General features: G+C 42.0%; 1 protein-coding gene across 1 annotated transcript; it reads left to right on the forward strand.

The window, feature by feature from the left end:
* Positions 1–952: 952 nt before the first annotated feature.
* On the forward strand, positions 953–18,065 carry LOC142150548 (extracellular calcium-sensing receptor-like). Its single transcript, XM_075205746.1, has 5 exons — positions 953–1,021; positions 1,608–2,438; positions 2,876–3,103; positions 5,387–5,510; positions 17,164–18,065. Exons 1-5 carry the CDS (start codon positions 953–955, stop codon positions 18,063–18,065), a joined length of 2,154 nt encoding a protein of 717 aa, XP_075061847.1.
* Positions 18,066–22,778: the final 4,713 nt, after the last annotated feature.

A 22,778-nucleotide genomic window follows, 5' to 3' on the forward strand; every position in this document is an offset into this window, starting at 1 on the left:
TTAAATACTGACTGTTTTTTTCATGTAGCACACAAATATCAACTTTAAATTTCAGTGTACAAATAAATAAGCTATCAAGTATTTCTGTGCTACATGAAAAAACAGTCAGTATTTAACTTATGTGCAAAACAGAATACTAATTTGCACCCCTTGCAATGTAACATGGTTTTGTCCAGGAGACAAAGCTTGACTAAAGATTGTGGGACTAGCAGAATAGCCCTGAGGAATATTGACGCCCCCTGTAGGTGAATGCAAACAGAACTTGGCTATCTGGATGCAGGGGAATGCTGAAAAATGCAGAACATAAGTCAATTATAGAAGAATGTGTGCTATTTTCTGGTACCTGCATCAAAATGCATCCCTGGTGTATGGAGACATTCTTTCTCTTATCAATGTTTCTAGCTAATCACTGGTACTAGTCAGTATGTACTTACCTAAGAATATTCCTTAAAGCAAGAAGGTACATTTTGCATAAACATATTCTTCTCTTAAAAAAACATTCAGAAAAAAGCCAGATCATTGCTGCGAAACACCATTTTGTATCCAGTATGTTTTTAAATTTCCATACAGTCTAAGTAAAAAAAATGTTTTTGTTTACAAGTAAAGCAGTTGAGGAACTTTTACAATGCAGAATATATCAAACCAATCAGTACATACGAATTAAGGTGATAATAGTTACGGAAAGACAACTTGTTATTCTTTGGTTATGGAGATATCTCAGTAGAGAAGACATACATGCTGTTAATGTAACGTTACTGTATTCATGGATAATCTGTTATATGGGGTTCTTTCTAAATGGGTGTAGTACCAATTAGCGGTACTGACTACCCTGACATAAGAGAGAACGACATGAGGAGGCCGATTGAGTACTACACCGACCTGTAAAAAAAAACTACTTACCGCAATCAAGATTACTTCACATCCCTATAAGCTCTCTTGCCGACTGGAGAAAATGACGTCATCAGACTCAGCGACTTGGCTTAAAGCGGTGCTGGACGAACCCGTCTGTCATTTATGTCCTGTAAGTATTATGTTAGGGGTTAGGGGTGTTAGGGATATTAGGGTTAGGAGTTAGGGTAAACCGCAACCCTAATTCTAAACCTAACCCTATCCTTAACCCCTAAAATAATACAGGACAAAAATGAAAGGCGGGTCCGTCCCGTGCCGCTTTAAGCCAAGCCGCTGAGTTGGATGACATCATATTCTCCAGTCGGCAAGAGAGCGAATCGTGATGTGACGTAATCTTGATCCCAATAAGTAGTTTTTTTTACAGGTCGGTGTAGTACTTAATCGGCCTCCTCATGTCATTCTCTTCTCTGTCTGGGTAATCAGTAACGTGAAACTGACTACCACCGTTCTAAATGTCAGCTGCTGGAGTTGTGTAAGTGTTATTGACACCACAGAAAAAACTGATACATTTGAAATATACATTTTTATGTGCATCTTTTTTTTTATACATATGTTCTGAAACCTATGTCTACATCAGCCTCTAAGTGGTTATTACAGAAATGAATTAGGTTTTGTAAAATTAAAGGGCAGTGTTGTAAGATGAAAGGATTTACCATGCTCTATCTGAACGTATATATTATTACTTTTTCAACTTTCAGATCAGTCCCCTGTCAGGTGTTTCTCTGCTGAGTAACCAGAAAATGTTTCCATCTTTCTTCAGGACTGTTCCAAGTGATAAAGTGCAGTCCATGGGACTGGCTCAGCTTGTTTTGAGCTTTGGCTGGACTTGGATAGGCCTCCTGGCTACAGACAATGATTTTGGTCTTCTAGGAATTCAGCCAATAAAACAAGAAATAATCAAGGCTGGAGCATGTGTAGCTTTTACCGAAAATATTCGTCTAGGTCAACCAAATAACAATGCTCAACAAATAGTCAGGGTTATTAAGAAGTCATCAGTTAAGGTGGTCGTTGTATTTTCTTTTGAAACTGATTTTGTTCCTATTGTGAATGAAATGTTGAAACAGAACATCACAGGGAGGATTTTTATTGGAAATGCAGGTTGGTCAAGGTCCTCCTTATTATCAGAAGCAAAATATTTTCAGATCTTATCTGGAGCTCTTGGCTTAGCTGCTAATGATTATGTGGTCCCAGGATTAAGTACGTTTCTCAGCAAGATACATCCCTCAGAGTCTATGCAGGGAAATTGGGTGAATTTGTTTTGGGAAAAAGTTTTCAACTGCAAATTTCTTTATGGAAAAAACCTTACTGGTTCTTTGGAGGCCACAGTAAAAGAATGCACAGGAGAAGAAAGTTTAGATGATGTCAAGAACAGCTCCACCTTCATAAGCAGCTTAAAATTTACTTATTATATATATAATTCTTTAAATGTTTTAGTTAAAGCTTTGGAAGATCTGAAAAACTGCAAGGAGTTTGAAGGGCCATTTTCTTACAGAAGCTGTGCAGATATTTGGACTTTCAAACCATGGCAGGTAATATAATGTCTAAGAATTAGAAGGGAAAAATAATTAGGTCTTATATATATTGAGAGCCTGATTTATTAAGGAACGCAATCTGAACACATGTTTGAAAAATTGCACGCTATCTGGATGCAGATCTGCCTGTATTCCAATACAAGCGGATCTCAAGAAATGTTTCCATTTGAATATGGGTATACGGTCTTGCTGTACGTTATTTGCCTTATGTAAACAGATTGAGCGGACTGCAGGATATGTACAATGCATATGGGCAATAAAAAGTTCAGAACACATGTGGGAAAAAAACATATTAAATACATTAACAGCTCAATACTATAATCATTAATAAAAATACATTTTAAAAAATAATAATTTGTGGAGTAATATGTAGAATTATTTTAGTGTTCTGCTACTGTCAACAGATGATCTTTTTCCCTTATGACTCTTTACAGCTCACACACTATATCAGGAGAGTCAGCCTCTCCCTAAGCAGTGGTCATTACATTTACTTTGACAAGAATGGAGACCCACCTGCAGTCTATAGTATTGTGAACTGGCAAATGAGTCCAGAAGGGACTATAAAGCAAATTCAGATTGGCAATTATAGTTCTACAGCAATTCCTGATCAAGCTGTGACCATCAACTCAAGTTTGTTGCTTTGGCCTATGGGAGGTCAACAGGTGAGACTCCAGATGAAACTACAGCTCATCTGTAGAGGTGTATTCTTCCGCATATGTTTATCTGCTAATCATCTATGTGAAAGGAGTGAGCAACTACCTTCAGCCTTCTGCTGTTACTGTGGAAGACAACTCAAAGCATGCATGTTAAACTTAATTTTATTACGTTTACTTTGTAACACGTCTCAGACCTGTATGTAACTGAACCTAGGTGCAGTGCTACACCTGTATGTAACTTGAACTGCAGCCTTTTGCTTCCAGACTGTCACTCAAATAGTTTATTCCTTCCTTATACCTGTTCACACTGCCTCAAAAACCTGGGTTAATGCCGGGGCAAGCTCAGATGACCCTTTTTGAGGATCAGTGTGAACGGGTCCTCTGATAATTCCCGGGTCATCCGACCTGGGAATTAGACCCGGGTCTTTTGGAGGGTTATTCCCGGGTCTGATCCGGGTAGCCTCCAGTCTGAACGGTGAGACCAAGGCTTTTTTAAAGTTTAAAAAAAAACATCATTTGAGGAGCCAATCATAGTTCCTTTTGTGATGTTGCCAGGGAGACCTGGGCAGACCCATGTTCAGTGTGAACAGGGTCTACCCAGGTATTTGCTAGGGTGTCCTGCACTGTCACCCGGCAAAATCCCGGGTTCATTAACCCAGGACATTGTCACGACGGCAGTGTGAGAGTGGTATTAGAGGCATGTAGCAAACCCATCTCTTTGTTAAAACGTATAAGATAATAATAATCACTTCTTATATAAAATGAAAGGTAAAGTAGTTAACGCTTGTATAAACGAAAGTGTAAAGTTTGTCGTTTTCAGCCCTTGAACTTAATAATAATAAAATTGTAAAATTCATCTCGATAAATGGGAATCCAATATCTGTAATTGTCTCTCCATAAGATGATAGTTTGAATGAAAAGAAGTTTAACTGCAGGGCCGACAATACTACAGCTCTCTGGTGGCTGAGAAGTCGTAGTGTAATGCAGTAACTCTGGCTATTTGTGTTTTGACTTTATGAATAAACGAGTCACATTAAAAGTATAGGGACAGGTCTGGTTTTCCTCTTATCAGCTGGAGAACTTAAGTCCATTTGGTTGGAGTAAAAATGTGTGAACCTACACATAAAATCGGGAACACCTCCCTAACTAAATATCCCTACTCCACTGAAATGAAAGCAGTGAAGTAGAGAAACACACACCAAAAATGCAGATTGACACAAATACACAGTACCTATATAAATACCAATATGAGACATATTACTGATACATATTTACTGTACAAAAGATAACACTGAGATACAGATATACACATTATTATTATTATTATTAATTTTTATTTATAGGGCGCCACAAAGTATCCGTAGCGCCGTACAAGGACAAACAATGGCACAGTACAAGGTGAAACAGCACAGTACAAGTAACAGTAAGCACTATAACTCTGGGGGCTCAGGCTCAGCTAACGAGAGGGAGGGGAAAAGTCAGTACTGGCAGGTAACTTTGGCCCAAGAGGGTGGGCACGGATGACAGGTTAAGAGCCACTGAGGGGAGCAGAGAGAAGCGAGAGGAGACAGAGGGCAGAAGGACCAAGAGGAGGAGAGATGAGTAGCTGGAGAGCGCAGTTAAAAGTGATGGAAACAGGAGGTAGGAGAGCCCTGCTCAAAGGAGCGAACAATCTAAAGGGAGGGGAGGACAGACAGACACAAGGATGAGACAGAGAGACGGAGATGGAGTCGAGGAAGGGGGAGAAGGGAAGAAGGCATGAGAGAGAGAGGTAGCTGACCGGTGGTAGGTTAGGCATGAGACTGGAAGGCTTTTAACACATATTAATAAACATATTAATAAACACACAGTGATATATATACATGAACACCATCACTCATACAAATACACATTCACAGTGGAAATCACATCCGAATTCAAAGGGAGACACGGACAGTGAGACATACTCTCAATACTCTTTAGGCTTTCATTGTGGTCTATGCTCTGTTAGGTTAATAGTCAGTTTTTTATATTCTGACACCTGTTCGAAGCCCAGGAGCATCCAGATATGCAAATAGCATATTTGTGTATCTATCAGTTCTATACTTTGCATGCCAGCCTGGATAGGCCTATTCAATCCATAGAGTCCAATAATAAGTACCCAGGGGGGAACTAGTGCATAAACGAACTAGTATGTAATTAGAATGGTAGGCTTTCTTTATTGCTTGTTTCTACTAGACTTGAACATTAAAATGTTTATTTTTGTTTTTTAAAGAACATTAATATAATAAAATGTCCTATTATCCGCAGGTCCCTCGTTCGGTCTGCAGTGAGAGTTGTCCTCCAGGATTCAGGAAGGCTGCTAGAGCAGGACAACCTGTGTGTTGCTTTGATTGTGTCCAGTGTCTACAAGGAGCAATATCTAACCAGACAGGTTGCCATGTGTGACCATATTCTATCTTGTATCATGACTTCCAAACCACCTACTAGTATGAGGGCTTGTAAGGAGCCTTCACCAACCCAACTGATTACCATTTATACTCTGACCAATTAAGGATTGTACATGTAGATGTGACAGGAGAAATATGATCAGTCTGATAGGAGATTTTTAATAGATTGCATTTTATTATTTTAATGAAGTTTATAAAAAGTAATGATTCTTTTGTCTCGTAAAATGTTAGAGTATGGTCTGTTGTTAACATTACATCGTGATGAACACATGGATATTGACTATCATCATCGTCATCAACATCATCATCATCATCACCATTTATTTATATAGCACCACCAATTCCGTAGCGCTGTACAGAGAACTCATTCACATCAGTCCCTGCCCCTTTTGAGCTTACAGTCTAAATTCTCTAATATACACACAGACTATTATACAGGTGAAAGAAGTAACTGGACAGTGAATGACTGCAATTATCAGCTCTAAAACAGTCCATTACTGACACAAATCAGCAGAAAGAGCAGCGCCTTCTGTGGCACAACATAGCTATTGGAATGTGGCCATCGCCCTATACGCATTGACTCTATCTTTTTGTTGGTTTATGATTGATAATAACTTGGAGCTGAGTGCTCCAGTAGTGAGGCTGAGACATTGCTGCAGGAAAGGCTTTTTGTTTTGGTTTTGGCAAAACCGCCTTTGTGTGTTTTGGTTTTGGCTTTGGGTCCCAATTTTTTTTCTAAAATCCCTATTTTTTTTTGCTAAAATCACATAATTTGGCTCTTTTTTTGTTCCGACATTATTATTAACCTCAATAACATTCATTTCCAGTCATTTCCAGTCAATTATTGCCAAGTGACAAGAACACTGCAACCCCTCCTGTTTCTGTGTGAGCAATGGCACTGAGCAATGTCACTGGAGAATGGAGATTGACAAAAACACTGCTACACCTGTTTCTGTGTGAGCAATGGCACTGGATCTCCTGGGGAGGGAGGCACTTATGTAATCTAAAACCCGCGAGATACGACCACGCAATGATGATGTTTTGCCTTAATTCAGATCCGAGGACGCTCGAAAATACCGAGCCGGTTCGGGATCCCTTAGGTTCGGGTGGGTTCAGTTTTCAGAAAACCGAGCATCTCTATTATAGCCAAATTCAACAAACAAAGTGGATAATCTGTTGATTCAGCAACTCATTGGTGCTTCAGCACAATGTAGTTTCTAACTCTCAGTTCAAAGGCTTTCCATAATCATTCAAATTAATGTAGTGGTATTTCCAGCCTGAAAAATCTAAAGATCATGTGACATTGAGATACTGTGCCATGTCAATTCCTGTTGGTTCTACTAACACATTCAAAGCATTTGTTTAAATTACACTTGTGTCACGGGCACTAGGAGTCTTTACCCAGGGATCACCAGGTGATAGGCTTACCAGAGCAGTATAGGTGGTAATATGGTACTCTGGTAGCAGGGTGATCACGGAACAGGAAATAGCAGATGATGAGATGCTCAGGAAAGTCTATGACTAGCAGCACTGGCAATATGGAGGTAGTAATACACGAGGAACTGTATGGACAAAGGACACGTGAAGGTAGTCAGTGGTCTGCGGTAGCAAGTTGTACCACTGCTATAGTGAGGAGGAATGTCCAACAGAAACGAGGAGGTGATGAGAGTCAGCGGTCTGCGGATAGCAAGTTGTACCGCTGTCTGAGTGAAGGAATGGAATCCAAGTGGAGGTATCCGGGGAGTCAGTGGTCTGCGTTAGCAAGTTGTACCACTGCTATGTGAGAGGATACTGGAACAGGTGAAACTGTAAACAGGAGTCAGTGGTCTGCCACTAGCAAGTTGTACTACTGAATATATATGTGAGGAGGTGCACGGGGAGAGACTGCAATACAATATATACACGGGCACCTTGACTTTGATCCACAGTAATATGCACAATATAAATGTATAAATGACTGAACAACACTGCCAATATAGAAAGTCTCTTGAAGTAATCCAGCATGAGATAACACAGTCAATGATGGCAGTAGAGTCAGCAGATAGTACACTCCAGAGGAGAACCAACACAGTCAATGATGGCAATAGACTCAGCGGATAGTACACTCCAGAGGAGAACCAACACAGTCCAGCAAGGTATGCAATACACAGCACAGTCAATGGGAAGTATGCATACCGTGGTTCAGGAGAAGGCAGTCAGACAGGAGTGCAGAGATACCTGAAGGGCAGGAGGCCAGCAGGATACAAGTCCCTGGATGGGTGAAGCAGGGGTCTAGCAGGTGCAGCGCACAGGTAGGTAGACCAGCAGGGAACACAGGAAGGCGTGGAGAGCGGATCAGCAGTAGATGGATGAGTAGCGCTGAGAAGTAACAGCAGCGGGTCTCTGCGGGAACACGGAGGTAACCAATAGCAACCAGCAGGTGCAGTAACGATGGGACACCGGAGCAGAGTTGAACTGGAACAGATGATCACGGAGAGTAGCGGGTAGCAATAGTGGCAGCAGACTCAAGGAAACACGGTAGCGTAGACAAGGACTGAAGACTGAAGCGCACAGAGGCAGCGGATAGGAATCAGCTAAACAGTCACGATGAAACACAGACGGGTTGCAGGTTGAAGACTGTAGTGCACGGAGGCAGCGGGTAGGAATCAGCTAGCAGTCACGATGATGAAACACAGACGAGTTGCAGGTTGAAGACTGTAGTGCACAGAGGCAGCGGATAGGAATCAGCCAAACAGTCACGATGATGAAACACAGACGAGTTGCAGGTTGAAGCCTGTAGTGCACGGAGGCAGCGGATAGGAATCAGCTGGCAGTCACAATCATGAACAGGTGAGTGGATGTGGTTGAAGCCTGTAATGCACGGAGGCAGCGGATAGGCATCAGCTAACAGTCCCAATGATACATGGTAGAGTTGAAGTGATTAGAAGACTGTAGTGCACGGAGGCAGCGGATAGGAATCAGCTCACAGTCACGATGATACAGTAGATGGTAGAAGTGGTATGGGAACCACAGTAGCAGAAGTGGTTTGGAAACCACAGAGGTAGAAGTGGTTTGGAAACCACAGGAATCAGCAGGGCTGAATAAACAAGGAAACACAGGAACACCTTCAGAGACTCATGGGGAATGAGACTCCAAGATCAGGCAATGTGGTGATGACCACAGGTGCTTAATATAGGGAGGTTGCCTGATCTGCCAATTAAGTTAAAGGAACATACACTGGAGGTATAGAAAGGGCTGCGCATGCGCAGTCCCTCAGGATGGAGGACGGCCACGGTTCCTAAATGTCCGGGAAGAAGCACTCACAGTCCGGTGAGTGACAGTACCCCCCCTTTTAAAGGTGGGCACAGAACGCCTGGAACCGGGCTTGTCCGGATTTTTGGAATAAAACTTCTTCAGAAGGGCAGGAGCATTAAGATCTTCAGCTTTGATCCATGAACGCTCTTCAGGACCAAAGCCCTTCCAATGAACGAGGAAACGGAGGACTCCTCGCGAAATTTTTGCATCCAATACCTCAGTAATCTCGAAATCCTCCTCCTGATGAACTTGAACTGGCTGCGGTGCTGAGGAAGGAGTCGAGAAACGGTTGATGATAAGAGGTTTGAGCAAGGACACATGGAAGGCATTGGAGATCCGAAGATTCTTAGGAAGAAGAAGTTTAACACATACTGGATTGATAACTTGAATGATCCTATATGGACCAATAAAACGAGGGGCGAATTTCATAGATGGAACCTTCAAACGAATATTTTTGGTAGATAACCAGACACGATCTCCAATTTTTAGTGGTGGAATAGCCCGCCTCTTCTTATCTGCGAAAGACTTATATTTGTTAGATGTCTTCTTTAAACAGGTTTTGACCTGAGACCAGATATTTTTGAAGGTCTGACAAGCAGTCTCCACAGCAGGAACTTGGGTGGGCGGGAGGGCAGGAAATTCCGGAAAAGACGGATGGTGACCGTAGACCACAAAGAATGGAGTTTTGGATGATGACTCATGGTACATGTTGTTATGGGCGAATTCAGCCCAAGGGAGCAATTCTACCCAGTTGTCTTGGTTGGCTGAAGAGAACATCCTAATAAAAGTCTCAAGATCTTGATTGACTCGTTCCGTTTGTCCGTTAGATTGCGGATGGTAAGACGATGAGAGTGCTAATCGTATGCCCAAGGTTTTACAAAGGGCCCGCCAGAATCTGGAAACGAATTGTACTCCTCTATCTGACACAATCTCAGACGGACATCCATGGATGCGGAAGATTTCTTTAATGAAATGTTCAGCCAGAGTAGACGAGGAAGGTAAACTGGACAGAGGGACGAAATGAGCCATCTTCGAAAATCTGTCTACCACTACCCAAATAGTATTGTGATTCTTACTTGGTGGCAAATCAGTAACGAAATCCATACTAATATGGGTCCAAGGCTTGGACGGAATGGGTAGTGGTCGCAGCAACCCTGCTGGAGTTCTGCGGGAGGATTTGAACTGAGAACATAAATCACAGGAAGCAATAAACTCTTTGACGTCTCTCCTCATTGAAGGCCACCAGTAACTACGAGAGAGAATCTCAAAGGTCTTATGTTCACCGGCGTGTCCAGAAAAACGAGAGGCATGGAACCACGAAAGGATTTTCCTCCTCAGAGTAGGAGGCACGAGGGTCTTCCCAAATGGTAGCATTTTGGTGGATGAAGCAGCCAGAGAAATACATTTGGGGTCTAGAATAGCATGGTTGGGAACCTCTTCTACATCAGAGGACGTCACAAAAGCTCGAGATAGAGCGTCAGCTTTCTTGTTCTTAGCAGCTGGTTTGAAGGTTATAATTAATTCAAAACGGGAAAAGAAAAGAGACCATCTTGCTTGACGAGGGTTCAAGCATTGAGCAGATTGCAAATATGACAAGTTCTTATGATCCGTGAAGATCGTCACCGGATGGCGAGCTCCTTCCAACAAGTATCTCCATTCCTCTAATGCAGCTTTGATGGCCAGCAACTCCTTGTCCCCGATAGTATAGTTTTTCTCTGCGGGCAGAAGACCCCGAGAGTAGAAGGCACAAGGATGTAATTTTTGTTGCTCCGAGCGTTGGGAGAGAATAGCTCCTAAGCCCACATTAGAGGCATCTACTTCTAGGAAGAAGGGGAGTGTCACATCAGGTTGTCGCAGAATGGGAGCAGACGAGAAGGACTCTTTGAGGATTTGAAAGGCTTGGAGAGCCTCAGATGACCATTGCTTAGTATTAGCCCCTTTCCGAGTTAAGGCCACAATGGGAGATGCAATGGATGAGAAGTCTTGAATGAAGCGTCTATAGTAATTGGCAAAACCTAAAAAACGCTGGATGGCACGAAGAGTAGTTGGCTGAGGCCAATGTAGTACAGCATTTACTTTGTCTGGATCCATCTTCAGGCCAACTCCGGAAACTATATACCCCAAGAATGGAATCTGGGGTAACTCGAATGAACATTTTTCCAATTTACAGAACAACGAGTTTTTCCGTAGTCTGGAGAGGACCTCTGCCACATGTTGGTGATGAGAAGGCAGGTCCTGTGAGAAGATCAATATGTCGTCCAGGTAGACAACGACACATACATATAATAAGTCCCGAAAGATCTCATTGATGAAACCCTGGAAAACCGCGGGGGCATTACACAGCCCGAAGGGCATTACTAAATATTCGTAATGCCCATCTCTGGTGTTAAACGCGGTCTTCCATTCGTCACCGGAACGGATTCTAATTAAATTGTAGGCACCACGAAGATCCAACTTAGTAAATATCCGAGCTCCCTTGATGCGATCAAATAGCTCAGTGATCAGCGGAATGGGATACCGATTCTTGATAGTAATGGCGTTGAGTCCACGAAAATCTATACAAGGGCGTAATGATCCATCCTTCTTTTTGACGAAGAAGAACCCAGCTCCAGCGGGAGAGGTGGAAGGTCGAATGAACCCACGCTGGAGATTCTCCTGTATGTACTCAGATGTGGCTTGAGTTTCAGGTAACGAGAGAGGATAGACCCGACCCCTGGGAGGAGTCTTGCCAGGTAGAAGGTCGATCGGACAATCCCAAGAACGATGAGGAGGAAGACGTTCAGACTGAGCTTTATCAAACACATCGGCAAATGAAGCATACTGAGGAGGGAGTCCCGGGGAGGAAGATGAGATGGAAGATTGCTGTACTTTAAGAGGAATAACTTGAGAGAGACAACGATGGTGACATTCAGGCCCCCAAGACGTAACTTGAGGGGTGCGCCAGTCAATCTGGGGAGAGTGACATTGAAGCCATGGAAGGCCTAAGACAATCGGACTTGTCGTAACAGGAAGAATTAAAAACGAAATTTCTTCATGGTGTAGTACACCAATCTGAAGGGTTACTGGAGACGTACTCTGGGTGATGAGACCATTGATGAGACGTGATCCATCTATAGCCGTCACAGTAATGGGTGTTTTTAAAGTGATCACTGGTAGGGACCATTGATTCACTAGTGATTTAGAAATGAAATTTCCTGCTGCTCCGGAATCAATCAATGCCTGTGACTCAAAGGATTTGGTAGCAAAGGAAATCGTAACATCGAAAGCGCAGACTTTAGATTTCATAGACAATGGAGAGGACTCCAGGGACCCTAACTTCACCTCTCCAGAACTAGTTAGGGCCTGGCATTTCCCGATTTCTTAGGGCAAGAACTGAGCATATGTGTGGAATCAGCACAATAGATACAGAGTCTATTCTTTACTCTTCGTTTCCTCTCTTCTAAAGATAATTTGGAACGTCCTATCTCCATGGGAATCACAGAAGGTGAAACTGGACGAAATTGAGGGTTTAAACGAAGAGGTGCTTTAGCAGAAGTTGTTTTCTCAGATTCTCTTTCACGAAATCTCATGTCTACACGATGGCAAAGAGAGATCAAATCTTCTAGTGACGAAGGAAGCTCTTGGGTAGTCAGTGCATCTTTAATTTTATCGGAGAGCCCCTGCCAGAAGGCGGCAACTAATGCTTCAGTGTTCCACTGAAGTTCAGAGGCTAAGATCCTAAATTGAATGACATACTGTCCTACTGTATGGGAGCCTTGTCGCAAACGAAGAATGCTGGAAGCAGCAGAGGTCACACGACCTGGTTCATCGAACACACTTCGGAACGTGGAAATGAATTTGGCACTATCTTGTAGAATTGGATCGTTTCTTTCCCACAGAGGGGAGGCCCAAGCCAGGGCTTGTCCAGAAAACAATGAGATAAGATAGGCCACTCTGGAACGATGGGTAGAAAAATTTTGAGGTTGGAGTTCAAAATGGACTGAACATTGGTTAAGGAAACCTCTACAAGTTTTGGGGTCCCCGTCATATTTTGACGGAGTAGGCAGGTGAAGCGTAGGAACTGTAGACACCTGGGATGGCACTGGGGAAACGGAGGAAAGCACAGGAGCTCCAATATTAGCTGTAACAGTCTGTCCAGATGTTCCTTGGGAGGTTAATGATTGGTAACATTGAAGTAACAGCTGTTGGCGAGCATCCTGTTGCTCCACACGGCTGACCAGATGCTGCAGCATCTCTTTAGCAGTAGGTTCCGTATCTGGGTCTGTCATGGCCTGATCTTACTGTCACGGGCACTAGGAGTCTTTACCCAGGGATCACCAGGTGATAGGCTTACCAGAGCAGTATAGGTGGTAATATGGTACTCTGGTAGCAGGGTGATCACGGAACAGGAAATAGCAGATGATGAGATGCTCAGGAAAGTCTATGACTAGCAGCACTGGCAATATGGAGGTAGTAATACACGAGGAACTGTATGGACAAAGGACACGTGAAGGTAGTCAGTGGTCTGCGGTAGCAAGTTGTACCACTGCTATAGTGAGGAGGAATGTCCAACAGAAACGAGGAGGTGATGAGAGTCAGCGGTCTGCGGATAGCAAGTTGTACCGCTGTCTGAGTGAAGGAATGGAATCCAAGTGGAGGTATCCGGGGAGTCAGTGGTCTGCGTTAGCAAGTTGTACCACTGCTATGTGAGAGGATACTGGAACAGGTGAAACTGTAAACAGGAGTCAGTGGTCTGCCACTAGCAAGTTGTACTACTGAATATATATGTGAGGAGGTGCACGGGGAGAGACTGCAATACAATATATACACGGGCACCTTGACTTTGATCCACAGTAATATGCACAATATAAATGTATAAATGACTGAACAACACTGCCAATATAGAAAGTCTCTTGAAGTAATCCAGCATGAGATAACACAGTCAATGATGGCAGTAGAGTCAGCAGATAGTACACTCCAGAGGAGAACCAACACAGTCAATGATGGCAATAGACTCAGCGGATAGTACACTCCAGAGGAGAACCAACACAGTCCAGCAAGGTATGCAATACACAGCACAGTCAATGGGAAGTATGCATACCGTGGTTCAGGAGAAGGCAGTCAGACAGGAGTGCAGAGATACCTGAAGGGCAGGAGGCCAGCAGGATACAAGTCCCTGGATGGGTGAAGCAGGGGTCTAGCAGGTGCAGCGCACAGGTAGGTAGACCAGCAGGGAACACAGGAAGGCGTGGAGAGCGGATCAGCAGTAGATGGATGAGTAGCGCTGAGAAGTAACAGCAGCGGGTCTCTGCGGGAACACGGAGGTAACCAATAGCAACCAGCAGGTGCAGTAACGATGGGACACCGGAGCAGAGTTGAACTGGAACAGATGATCACGGAGAGTAGCGGGTAGCAATAGTGGCAGCAGACTCAAGGAAACACGGTAGCGTAGACAAGGACTGAAGACTGAAGCGCACAGAGGCAGCGGATAGGAATCAGCTAAACAGTCACGATGAAACACAGACGGGTTGCAGGTTGAAGACTGTAGTGCACGGAGGCAGCGGGTAGGAATCAGCTAGCAGTCACGATGATGAAACACAGACGAGTTGCAGGTTGAAGACTGTAGTGCACAGAGGCAGCGGATAGGAATCAGCCAAACAGTCACGATGATGAAACACAGACGAGTTGCAGGTTGAAGCCTGTAGTGCACGGAGGCAGCGGATAGGAATCAGCTGGCAGTCACAATCATGAACAGGTGAGTGGATGTGGTTGAAGCCTGTAATGCACGGAGGCAGCGGATAGGCATCAGCTAACAGTCCCAATGATACATGGTAGAGTTGAAGTGATTAGAAGACTGTAGTGCACGGAGGCAGCGGATAGGAATCAGCTCACAGTCACGATGATACAGTAGATGGTAGAAGTGGTATGGGAACCACAGTAGCAGAAGTGGTTTGGAAACCACAGAGGTAGAAGTGGTTTGGAAACCACAGGAATCAGCAGGGCTGAATAAACAAGGAAACACAGGAACACCTTCAGAGACTCATGGGGAATGAGACTCCAAGATCAGGCAATGTGGTGATGACCACAGGTGCTTAATATAGGGAGGTTGCCTGATCTGCCAATTAAGTTAAAGGAACATACACTGGAGGTATAGAAAGGGCTGCGCATGCGCAGTCCCTCAGGATGGAGGACGGCCACGGTTCCTAAATGTCCGGGAAGAAGCACTCACAGTCCGGTGAGTGACAACTTGCTCCATCTTTAGCATTGTTTACTATATACATCTCACATGTGGCGATCTGCTTGGTTTAACTGTACCCTACTGAGAGAGGTGGAGTCTATCAAGGCAAAGGTGTTCACCAGGGACCCTGCAACGAGGTTTGGTCTTAGCTGCTTCTGTCCTGCAGGTTGCAGTCCTCCGAGTGGTACCAAGCGAGATTAATTGTACATAATGAAGGAATCTAGAAACAAGCAAGTACAGGTGGTGAAGATATGCTGGTGGTAGCGGAAGGAGTAGAGTAGATGAGCACCAGGCAGGTTTGGACAGTCGGAGTGAACGAGTACCTGGGAAGCTGTAAGGATGAAACCAGGTGATAACAATAACCTGCAGGCACAGGTAGTCAGGATATCCAAGTAAAGCTGAGAAGCTATTGTGCTGGATACCAGGCAGTAGCGATAGTCTGCAGGCACAGGTAGCACGGATGTCCAGTTAAGCTGGTAAGCTTGGAACTGGTTTCCAGTTGGTAGTGATAATCTGGAGGCCCAAGCTGTTTAGATGTCCAGGTAAAGCTGAGAAGTTTGTGCGCTGGATACCATGCAGTAGTGATAGTCTGCAGGCACAGTTAGCACAGATGCCCTGGTAAGCTGGGAATCTTGGAGCTGGATACCAGGCGGTAGTGATAGTTTACAGACCCAGGTAGCATGGATGTCCAGGAAAACTGGGAAGCTTGTAAAGCACAGGATATATGGAGTGGAACCAATTCTTATCAAGCAGAGGGAATTGAAGATCTGGCACCATTGAAGGAGAACAGGTGCCTTAAGTAGTTTAGGAGCCATAATTGATTATCTAATGGCTGTCAGGCAGAGATGATAAAAGACGGGTCTGCACATGCTCTGACCCGAATCCAAGATTGGCGGCTTCCATAGACATCCGTGGCACTCAGGGCAAAGGAGAGCAGGAAAGCACACCAGACCCCGACTGAGCGGTCTGTGGGTCTGGTGCATGACAATACATGTACTTTATAGAGTTCAGCAAATTTTTCTAAATTGTTCTGGCAATTTTTTGCCTCATACCACATTTGGTGGTAGATTTTCACACATTTCTTCAACAGAATTTGACCTTTCCCAGTCCTTCTCCAACCATATCACAGAGCATGCTCATTGACTCAGCTCTAGTCATAGTCTATTATTTCAACAAAATGCAATGTTATAAATGCAATTAAAAACTCAAAGAGTAATCCCTATAGGCGCTAATAATATAATAATAAAATTTGGAATAAAGCCACTGTCAGAAAGGATTGTGGATAATTCCAATGTAGATAAGTAAGTGACAAAATAAATAACAAATAAGAAACAAATGTGACTGCGCTAAATAATCAAAATTGAATAACAAATCTTTAAAACAAATATAATAGTTGCATTTGCTTTATACTATAACAATATTAGTTATGCAAAACAATCAGATAAAATACATATAAAGTTGTAAAGAACACACATAAAAATTGTATAGATTCATTATAAAGCGCTACGGAATTTACTGGCGCTATATAAATAAATGTTGATGATGATGATGCACCAAAATAATACTAAGGTGTGTAATGGATTCAAATCAATAAAGCCATATTAACATAATGCATCGATAATGTATATTTGTGCGTAAGAATTTAAAATGCCAATATTTTGATTCTCTTGTCTATAATCGTTTTCCATATCTAACAATGCTCAGATGTCAATATTATTGAAATGTGATCAACTTCTCACAATGCGATAGCTTGGAGGTGTGGCCTAGTAGCAAGGATTGTGTATGATGTGGTGAGGTCTGGAAAGGTTTAATATGACCGACAACAGGCAAAGAGGTAGTAGGCAAATACCTCTAATTTTTTCCTATCCAGCTTCGTTTTATTATTTCAACTAAACAAGTTATTTAGTATTGTTTGACTAAAATAATCTATTTAAATGTCTACATTCAACAAAATCTGCATAAAGTGAACATAAAACATTGGGTAATATATCTTATATAAATCTTATCATTTTAGTGGATGCAGGAAAATAATATTATATATTCAGTTTCAATGTTTCCTTTAACATTACTCAACACATTGTTGACATGCAGATGTGTAACGGTACCATATATGTTCTATCTTCCAGATTCAATTACCTGCATAAGGTGTCCTTGGGATCATTGGCCAAATCCTGAGAAATCTAGGTGTCTCCCAAAATCCATGGAGTTTCTGTCTTATCATGATGCATTGGGAGGAACTTTAGCTATAATCAGCATAATATCCTCACTTATTCCTGCTTTTATTCTGAAGCTTTTCATCTTGTACAGACAAACACCTATAGTGAGAGCCAATAATTACTCTCTAAGTTGTCTTCTACTGATGTCACTGTGTCTCTGCTTCTTGTGCTCTTTAGTATTTATAGGTTACCCCCACCAGCATAAATGTCTCCTACGTCAGGTATTATTTGGCCTGGCCTTCACTTTGTGTGTCTCAAGCATTTTGGCAAAAACTATCATGGTGGTGTTTGCTTTTATGGCCACTAGACCAGGCAGCAATCTGAGGAAATGGACCTCACCCCAAGTGTCCTACATGATTGTTTTTATCTGTTTCCTTCTACAATTCATCTTATGCATCAATTGGTTGTTCACAGCTTCTCCATTCCCACAATATAACATTAATACTAAACCTGAACTCATCATTGTTGAGTGTAATGAGGGATCACCTATCGCATTCTGGACCATGCTAGGTTATCTGTTTCTTCTGGCCACCATTAGTTTCATTGTAGCTTTCCTGGCTCGAAAACTTCCTGATAGGTTTAATGAGGCTCAGTTTATTACGTTCAGCATGTTGGCCTTCCTCAGTGTCTGGGTGGCTTTTATCCCAGCCTCCCTCAGTGCTCAGGGACAATACACTGTGGCAATGGAAATATTTGCTATTTTGGCATCCAGTTGGGCTCTGGTGATCTGCATGTTTCTTCCTAAATGTTTCATCATATTGTTCAGACCAGATAAGAACTGTCGACAACTCATGGGGAAAAATAAAGATTAAGATAAGATCCACATCTCTAATCAGAAACAAGATCAATAACAATGTAGTATATAGGAAAAATAGACAATTGATAAAATGTTAACATATAAAAATGGTTTAGCCCCTTGTTTAGACTTGTAGGTATCCAAATAATGTTTAATAATTATACTCTCTAGATTACCAATGATCTGAGAAAAATAAATGTTTTTGCTTTAAAAGCTTTATGGTTATTTCTATAATAAGTAATTTAAATGAAGTTTCAGAAACAACTGGTTAATTTGAATGAGACTAGATAATTATTTTGGGTTTATATTTTATCTTTACTTTGTCTTTGTGTTCAGTAACATGTTACTTATTGCTGTTCATAATACAGTGTTTTCTTATTTAATGAAATCAGTCCAAACAGCCTCAAGTTGCCTATGAAGAGTCTTACCTGGAGGCATGTAACAGATGGGCTCTGCAATTTATTTGGGTCTTGGATCCCTCCCACGGAAAGTTAAAACCTCACAACTGACTGAATAAAAGGCTGTTGAAAACTATTAAGGATAACATGATGCAGTTTCCCAAGGATTCATGCCCAGACTTGATGCTTATTTTCAAAATTGAGGATGCCACCTCATACTGCATCTGTTTATATGTGTGCTTCTATACAAGTAGATTTCAGAGAATAGGTGAGCATCTAAAGTGTTGTATGCTGAGAGTCTGATTAGGCTTGACAAGTAATTCCATCAGAAGCTAGTGGTGATGAAAAATTATTTAAGAAGTAAGTGGCAGGTGATTATGAGAGATGAAGAGGAGAGTATGTCACAGGCAAATCAGAGAAGGCAAGAGTTAGAATATTTGGAGACTAGTTGACGTTCCCAGCGTTGCCCGTGTTTAAATCTTCAAGGTTTCAAGCTACCAATGAGTTGAATATAACTGTCAACGTTTTAAAATAACTAGCAGCTTAGCAGATCTTCCAACACACTCATTAGGTGGCTGCCCGGTGTCGTTTTTGTTTTATATTAAATGTTATCCAAATTCATCCAGTGGAAGGTCAAGAACAGGATCCCTGGGTCCAAGTTCTGGCCAGTGTACACCAACAAAAGGTCTGATTGAGACCTCAATTCTCTAATATGTATTCTAGAATTCAATGTTACCAGTCTGTGAAATTTTCATCCAAATCCATCCAGTGGAAGGCTCAGGACAGGCTCCCCTGGTCAAATTTCTGCTCAGCGTATACCTACAAGAGGTCACTAACCCCTTTAAAACCTGGCCAAGATCCAAATTAACCACCTCACGTTGGTTAAATCCCAATCAGTGTAGAGTATGAAATATTTTTGCAAACATACACAACGAAACAAACAAACGTCTTCTTATATATATATAGATTTTTTTTCAAATCCATCCAGTGGAAGGCCCAGAACAGGCTCCCCGGGGCAAAATTCTGGCAAGCATATGCCAACAGGAGGTTTGCCTGGGACCTCAACCCCCTAGTTTGTCTTCAAGGATCCAATGTTACCAGTCTGTGAAGTTTTCGTACAAATCCATTTAGTGAAAGACTCAAAACAGGCTCCCCATGTCAATGCTCTGCCTATTACACACCAACGGGAGGTCCGATTGAGACCCAAAACCTGGCCAGGAACCAACTGTACCACCACATGTTGGTTTCATGCCAGTCGACGCAGGGGTGTCCGAATGCATAACCAGACAAACTAACAAACCAAACCAATCCAGTGGAAAGCCCAGAACAGGCTCCCTTGGTCAACGTTCTGACAGCGTACAGTGGAAGACTCACAGCTAATAGTATGAGAAATGAAAATTGACATGTAATAAAATAAACTATGCAAATGTGCACCAGGTATACAAAATAGAGCACATATGAAATATATTGAAGATATAATGCTCCAAGTTGTAATTTATATAAGGCTGAGCATGTACCTAAACCACCGGAGTTAAAACAAATTGTACAAAGAAATTATATGTATCCAATATAAAATATCCTGATACATCCAATGAACAAGAGGTGTAGGTGCATACTGTACAAGGCCGGACACCCTAGGGTATCAGAACATCGCCATTGTTCTACAGGAGGTAGGTGCAATTTCACATTATCAGCTACATTATATATATTTTGGGGGCTTTTATGTTTTTACTGCACTTGGAGTGGAGGTACTTATCTGTATTGAAAAAAAATCCTTAGCTTGTTAAAAAATAGTATAATAGTTTCACAACAATCAAATAAAAATTAATGGTGATTAATATGTGAAACACTACATGGATTTGCCTTACAGCATGGTGACACACTCTTGATAAAGTTCCACAGGGGAACGAAACGCGTTGAGGAGACAATTATGAACATTTGGACATTTACTGAAGTGTAAGTACTGATGTACTTTTGTATGGTACAATAAAGTTTGTTGATACTTATTGATTGTTCTGGTCTTCCTGGGTGCCAATACACGGATCTGAGGGCACAGTCTGTGACTGGGATTAATCAACACTCTGCTACAAGTTCTACATCTACTCAAACATCCAGAAACTTTTCAGACGTGTCATAGGAACCAGAGGCCCGCTGGGCGCTCCATATCGGGCAGTTTATACGATCCCCGGGAGGGCACAATTGATCATCATATAACACCACCTGTGCATAAGCCTGCAATCTTTGGAGGACCGTATTCATCCAGATCACTACGGTGTCAACAAGACTGCACTTATTACGATACTCTTAAATGCATAATACCTAGTAACATTTTGTAAAAGGACAGCAGAAGATTGAAAACAGAACGGTCTGAGGTCACGTAATATACTATACGTTACAGACACAGCTTACTCATATAGACTTGTTTATATCCTTACTGTTTTAATAACCAGAGTTATGTTGTGTGTGTCCCAGATTTGGCATTTGAGCGCTGTAGAACTCATATATGTATATATGTGCAGTTGCATGTGTGTATGTATATGTGTATATACATGTTTTTATAAAATATTAATTATACATGTGCATTTATATGTTTATGTGTTTAGTGGTTAAATTGTTAATATACAGATCAAGGGTAATTTTGGTCATTTTTATTTGTATTTACAAGTTTGTATAATAATTTTTTATATATAGAAAAAGAACCTTGACTTGTGAAGTTTTATTGAAATCGGGTCTATATTCTATTGATTAAAGTGAATTTGATATAGATATGAATGTTTGTGCTGCCTTCAACATAAGATTATAAACTCATTTAATTTTGCAGCCAGAATGTGCTACTGATATTGGATCTGCAGTATCTACATCTGCACTTCTGATCACCAGTTGATTAAATAATCAATGAGATGGTATTTAAGAACAACCCGGTGGAGAACCACTTAGTACCTCTGATGAAATCACCAATTGGTGATGAAACGCGTCAGGTCACGTGACCAGTTGAACTGATCTATTTTCGAAGTGGAGATCGAGTGGTGTGCTGCTAGCTACGATCATTATCAGATGAGAATACAAGGTTAACCTTTTGTAATTTTGACCTTTTAAAGTTTAAAGTAGCCACTGTATTACTAGATGTTAGATGAGTACTTAGGGGAGTCTCCCTACATGCTGCTCGTGTCAGAGTATTTGTTGTACTGGATTTGAGCGCTTATCCCTATTCTCTTTCTATATGGTGACACAATGGTTCGCATTGCTGCCTCACAGTACTGGAGTCTGACGCCAAGCAGGGTCCTATGTGTGTGAAGTTTGTATGTTCTCCCTGTGTTTGTATCTGTTTCATCCAGTTGTTCCGGTTTCTTACCATTGTCCAAAATCTGTGAGTTTAATGGTTTATGACATAATTATCCGTAGTGTGTGTGTGGTAGAGAATTTATAATATTTATTTCCCTTTATATTCCCAGGTTAGTATCCAATAATGTTGTGATGTTGCAAGGAGGAAAGGAGAATATTTCTGTATTCTAAAAACCACAACCACAGTGTGGAAACCTGGAAACACCTTTATCCATGAGGAGGAACAGTCATTCTAGAGAACTTGGAGTGGCTAGAGATATGCAAGTCTATTCATTCAGTAGTTAACTGAATGGACAACTGCAGTTCCATAGACTAGTTCACCTCTGAGATTTAGTTTATACTACAGCATACTTGCCTTTCTTTGGCAAGTTGTATCCGCGAGAGGGGCGTGTCTAGAGGGTGGGAGGGGGTGGGACACAGTGAATTGCATCATTTTGGGCCGCCCCCGCTTCAAATATGCCGTTTTGTCGCGGGGCAGGGTCAAAATGACGCAATTCAATGCAAATCGCGTCATTTTAGCCTCGCAATTGCGGGATGCGGGAGATTTGCCAGCTCTCCCGGGAGTCCAAGAGACCAACTCGAATTTCGGGAGTCTCCCAGACATTCCGGTAGAGTTGGCAAGTATGTACTACAGATGAGAGGTTCAGATTCAGAGAAATCCAACAGAACTAAATTTTGTGGAACCAAGTGATTAGTCACTTGGTTCCACAAAATTTGAGCCTGAAAGTGAGGTAAAACATAATTTGCAGGAAAATGTTGAATCTTGTTTTGGATCGAGATATGTAGCCCTCCCTTCTGTTTTCAGCTCCCATTTCAGAATTGATAGTATGTGGGGCAATCGGTTGCTGCAATTGAGTGCTGATAAAGTGGGTTGCGAATGGTTAAAGAGAGTGAAAAAGGCAAACAATGTGTAATAGACTGTGATTTTATTGCAGAAGTCTTCAGTTTATTTACAGATCACATTCTGCTGAGATTTTGTACCGATAATG

The sequence above is a fragment of the Mixophyes fleayi genome, chromosome 4, assembly GCF_038048845.1.
Source record: "Mixophyes fleayi isolate aMixFle1 chromosome 4, aMixFle1.hap1, whole genome shotgun sequence".
NCBI lineage: Eukaryota > Metazoa > Chordata > Amphibia > Anura > Limnodynastidae > Mixophyes > Mixophyes fleayi.